Raw genomic sequence first — 5595 nt, forward strand, 5'->3', positions numbered from 1 at the left:
CTCACCGCTGCCGCCGCGCTGCCGAGGCGGAAGGCCGCCGCGCGGCACGTCGCTGCGCACACCGTCTTCCGCGCGCGCGCACAGGTCGACCTGTACCGCAGGCTGCTCCGCGCCGCCCCCGTGTCCGCGGAGCTGCACGTCGCCGCGAAGGGCAGGCCGGTCCGCGTGGGGCGCGCAACGGGACCGGTTGTCGTGCGCGCACGGCAGGGGGAGGAGGATGGCGAGGATGAGGGCGCGAGTGCGCCGAAGGTCGTGCCGCTGGAGATGGGGTTCGATGTGCGCGAGATGCCACGATGGGAGGGCGAGGCCGTGGCGAGGGAGCATGTCGTCGGGAAGGGGGAGGACGTCCATGAGGATGAGGTATTGAATAGAATGGCGATGGCTGATGTGCATCAGCGCGCTGTGCGTGCCATGGAGGAGTGGGGGAGTACCCGCGAGGAAGGGCTGAGGCTGGACCCGAGGATGATGCAGCAGCGAGGAGATTTCATTTACAGCGTGAGAGAGGCGCAGGACAGGGCGTGCGGCGACGCTCGTGTGCCGAATGGCGTAGTTGGAGGAAGAAAGTCTGCGGGTGTGGGGAACGGGAAGGCCGGCTTGCCGAATGGGGTGGCGGGTGATGCGGAGCGTGTGGACAGGGAGTCTGTAGGGCGGAGGATGGCGGCCGCCCCGATCGCCGTGGTGACGCGGGGGAAGAATATGCCGCCCTTGCAGGCGATGTTGGCGGACCGGGAGAAGCGGGTTGCGGCCCGCATTCAGACGCGACAACGCGAGCTCACGACGCTGGCGCCGCTCGTCCCGGGGCCCGTGAAGCGCCGCATCGCAACAGAGGAGAAGGAACTCAAGCTTGTGCGGCTGCAGCGGTCGATACGGGCGAAGGTGCGTGCTTCGATGAGACGTGTTTTGCGGCGTACGGGCATTTCGGACTTGTCCTTTCATTCGAAAGGAAAATTTAAGCGAAAGGCGACTCCGCATACTTATGGTGGCGGCGCAATACTTGGGGCGAGGGGGAATGTCAGTCACAGGGTGGAGCAAGAGGCGCAGAGGAAGACGAGACGTTTACACATGATGAATAGTCTCATGAATCACGCGCAGAATTTCCGCGGCGCTACCGCAGCTAGGGCTGCTTTGCACAAGCGCCTCTTAAAGGATCTGGACAAGTACTTTCGTGACAAGTCACGTGAGGAAGAGCGGAAGAAAAAGAAGGAACAGATGGAACGATTGCGAGCACTTCGAAACAACAACGAAGACGAATATCTCGAGCTACTCAAGACGACAAAGAACAAACGTCTTATTCAGCTGCTTAAACAGACGGATGAATATTTGGTGCAGATCGGTGCTCAAGTAGAACGTCAGAAGCAGGCAGCTCGCGAGGAGGACGCAGAGCGCGGTGTGGCAACTCCTGGGGGACAGGCCGGTGTGGACGCCGCAAATGCCAATGCAGAGGAAAGAGCAGACGCCACAAGAGAACCAGATGATGAGCTCCAACAGCTCAAGAAGAGGCGAAACGACTACTATACTATTACTCATACGATCTCAGAAAAAGTTTATCAGCCTAGACTCTTGATCGGCGGAACGCTGAAAAACTACCAGGTTGAGGGTCTGGAATGGCTGGTGTCATTGTACAACAATAACTTGAATGGCATTTTGGCAGACGAAATGGGGCTTGGAAAGACGATCCAAACCTTATCTCTCATAACGTACTTGGTTGAAGTGAAGCGCTTGAATGGCCCGTTTCTTGTCATTGTACCGCTGAGCGTTATGAGTAATTGGGTGCGAGAAATGGACCGCTGGTCGCCATCCCTCGTCAGAGTGGTTTATCGTGGAGACCCCGCGACGAGAAAACATATTCAGGCCTTTCAGATGAGTGCTGGCAACTACAACGTCTTGCTAACAACGTACGAGTTTGTCGTCAAGGATAAAAACGTATTAGGAAAGATTCATTGGAAGTACATCATCATGGACGAGGGCCATCGAATGAAGAATGCTGACTGCAAATTGGCATTAACCCTTGGTGCAAAGTACAAGTCACGCAACCGCCTGTTACTCACAGGCACACCTCTTCAGAACAACATGACCGAACTATGGGCATTGCTCAACTTTTTGCTCCCCACTATATTTTCGAGTGCGGATACGTTCGAAACATGGTTCAATGCGCCATTTCAAGCATCTGCACTTGGGGACTCTGCTGAGTTAAATGAGGAAGAAAACCTTTTGATCATCAGTCGTCTGCACCAAGTGTTAAGACCTTTCATGCTTCGCAGGTTGAAGACGGACGTCGAGGCCCAGCTCCCAGATAAAGTGGAAATTGTGTTTAGGTGCGAAATGTCGGTATGGCAACGGGTGCTCTACAGGCAGATGAGGAACAAGATGGGAATTGCATCCGGTGCGGGTCATGGCGGTTTCCGCTCATTTAATAATATGGTGATGCAATTGAAAAAAGTGTGCAATCATCCATTTCTCTTCTATCAAGAAGAAGAACTCATGTCAATTCCACCAGAGTTTCTGATGAGGGCATCAGGAAAGTTTGAGCTGTTAGAGCACAGTCTACGAAAACTGATGAGGACGGGACATCGTGTCTTGATGTTTTCGCAAATGACGGCTGCGTTGGACTATCTCGAGTATTTCCTTAGCATGATCGGGATGAAACACTTGAGGTTAGATGGGACGACAAAGGCTGACGATCGTCAACAGATGCTTGAACTGTTCAATGCTGAAAATTCCGACTATTTTTGCTTTTTGCTCTCTACGCGTGCTGGTGGTCTCGGACTGAACCTGCAGACGGCAGATACTGTGATTATTTTCGACTCCGATTGGAATCCAATGATGGATTTGCAGGCGCAAGATCGCGCCCATCGAATTGGACAAACCAGAGAGGTCAGAGTATATCGCCTCATCTGCTCAGGAAGTATCGAGGTTAAAATTTTGGAGAGAGCAAATCACAAACTGCAAATCGACGCACAGGTCATCCAAGCAGGGCAATTTAACAATAAGAGTTCCGATAAAGACAGGAAGGAAATGCTCAAAGATTTATTGCGTCAGAAAGAGGGGGACGACATAACCGACCAAGATGTAACGCCGCTGACCGAAATCAACAGACAGCTTGCCCGCTCAGATGAAGAGTTTGACATCTTCGAGGAAATGGATGCTGAGGCTGCTGCGGAAAGACAAGGAAAGCCGCGTCTTTTGATCGATGAAGCTGAGCTACCATCCTGGGTTTTGAAACCTGAGATTCAGAAGGAACGGAAGGGCGTGGAAGAGATCAATGTGCTGGAACATGGTCGAGGACGAAGGAAGCGAAAAGAAGTTTTGTATGATGACAATCTGACTGAGCGGGAGTGGACAGCAGCCATGGAAGAGGAAGGGGATGTCCACGAGGCTATACGAAGAAAAAGAAGACGACTGACTGGTGGCCAATCATCTGCAGCTGAAAGCAACAGTGCGGATGAGAATGGCACCATAGGTGTGTCAGAGCGGCTGTCCGCAGCACCAGAGTCGATTCCCCCGGATTCCGAGGTAGAGAGGCAAGATTCTAGAGTAGAAGACTCTGCAGCTGAAGGTCTAGATGATGGGAGCAGATCAGATGCTCAACAGAGCACGTCTATCTCGAAGCTGGAGCCCTTTATAGATCCGGAACTGCACAGGGAGCCGACAAAACGGCGCAAGCGAGGGCGACCGCGCAAGACTTGAAGGATGGAATAAGTTATCGCAAGTCCCTTTTTGATCAGTGAGATAGTGGTGGATGAGCTACTTCCAACTTGTAAAGCGTTGTGGACTATGACGGGCGTGAGAGGCGAGATGCCGACATGCCCAGCCGTTTTCCTAGAAACTGGTTCTAAGAATCTGCTTTGCAAATAACCCACGAGTTTCTTTATCTTCGTGGGAACCCCTCATTCCGGTATTCATGTGCGCTGTTATAGGAGCCACGTGCTCCCGTGAAACAGTGCCTGTAGTGCATTGCTTTTTAGTACAAGCTGTTCTTTAACATACTTTGCCTCTGCCAGAGTCAATACTATACTTTGCTGCTCCGGAAACACTCCACGCTGCTAGCTTGGTGCGGGAAAGGTTTGTCTCTTGGAAGTAGGAGATTTTGCGACTTGTCAGTAGGAGATTTTGCGACTTGTCAGTAGAGTGGGAAGTTGGCGTCTACTTTATGATGCCATGATTGAAGACCTCCGATGACATCTACGGCATTCTGCATACCTCTCTCCACTGCTAGCTTTAGAGCCTTCTGGCTCGAGTTTCCTCTTCTACATATAAATATCGTCTGGACAGTATCTGCGTCATCACCTTCTACAAGTACACCGGAAGAAGGCAAGTCGGCCAGCGGGTAGCTCTTGGCTTCTTCCAGATGACACATAGCAAACTCAGCTTCCGGTCGAACATCAATGAGGCGATACTTGGAGGCGTCCTTCCGAATCCCTGCAAACTTCTCCGCAGATATTCGCAAACCGTCCAAACCAGGCACTGCATTCGCTGCCGGGGCCTCGACAGTCACGCCTCCAACTGGAGCCTTGCCATCCCTCCCCAAGGCGAAGGCTTCGTAGGCAAACCGCGCAACCTCAATCGAGGGCTCATCCCCACATGCGGGGCACTCTCTAGCCCGCGGTCTCAACTTGACAGTCCTGAACGCGGAATCCGCGGCATCGAAGAGCAAGAGCTTTCGCCTCAACGTGGTAGTCTTCTCAATACCGCCCAGCAACTTAAGCGCCTCGAGCGCCTGCATAGTCCCAATGACGCCGGGGACGGGCCCGAGCACGCCTGCGGCATCGCAGCTCCCGACGCACGACGGGGGCGGGGGCGCGGGGAAGACGCAGCGATAGCACGGTGTATCGGCGCCCGCGCAGTACACGGTGAGCTGCCCCTCCATGCCGATGGCCGCGCCGGACACGAGCGGGACCTTCGCGGCCGCGCACGCGTCGCTGACGAGGTAGCGTGCAGCGACGTTGTCGGTGCAGTCGAGGACCACGTGGTACGTGGACACGAGCTCGACGGCGTTGCGCGCGACGAACTCGGCGTGCGTCTCGATGACGACGTGCGGGTTGAGCGCGCGCGCGGCCGCGGCGGCAGAGGCAACCTTGCTCTGGCCGACGCGTGCGTCCGCGTGCGCGATCTGGCGGTGCAGGTTGGAGCGGTCGACCACGTCGTGAGGACGGTCGACTAACCCCAATACGGACACGCCTGCGCCCGCGAGGTACAACAGCGCGGGGCTGCCGAGTCCACCGCAGCCTACGATTAGCGCACGCGAGGTCTGCAGCTTCGTCTGCGCGCGCACGCCGAAGGTCGGGAGGAGGAGCTGGCGGCTGTACCGCTCCACGGAAGAAGGGGGGAGGGGCGTGGACATAGTTGGCCGAGGAGGGGGGTGGGTGGTTGGAGGGAAGGGGTGGATATGGGAGGGAGGGGTGGATATGGGAGGGAGGGGTGGATGTGGGAGAGGAGGAGGTGTAGTGGACGACGGGGTGCGGATCAAAAAGAAGAGGACATATTCCGGATTATAGCAATGATGCGGCTTGGCCCGTCTGGCATTGGGCCAGGCATTGCACCTCATCTCTTCCTCCTCCTCCTCCTCCTCCTCCACCCTCACACCTGCTATTTCTG

General features: G+C 55.2%; 1 protein-coding gene across 1 annotated transcript; it reads right to left on the reverse strand.

Moving 5' to 3' along the window:
- Positions 1-4120: 4120 nt before the first annotated feature.
- Positions 4121-5545, reverse strand: CHC_T00009205001 (Adenylyltransferase and sulfurtransferase, MOCS3). Its single transcript, XM_005711495.1, has one exon. The coding sequence runs from the start codon at positions 5543-5545 to the stop codon at positions 4121-4123; it is 1425 nt and encodes a 474-aa protein (XP_005711552.1).
- Between the last annotated feature and the right edge of the window lie 50 nt (positions 5546-5595).

Source organism: Chondrus crispus, genomic scaffold (genome assembly GCF_000350225.1).
Source record: "Chondrus crispus Stackhouse genomic scaffold, scaffold_84, whole genome shotgun sequence".
Taxonomy (NCBI): domain Eukaryota; phylum Rhodophyta; class Florideophyceae; order Gigartinales; family Gigartinaceae; genus Chondrus; species Chondrus crispus.

Excerpts from the sequence above, each read along its gene's own strand:
- CHC_T00009205001 (XM_005711495.1), bottom strand. The coding sequence starts at position 5,545 with ATGAGGTGCAATGCCTGGCCCAATGCCAGACGGGCCAAGCCGCATCAT.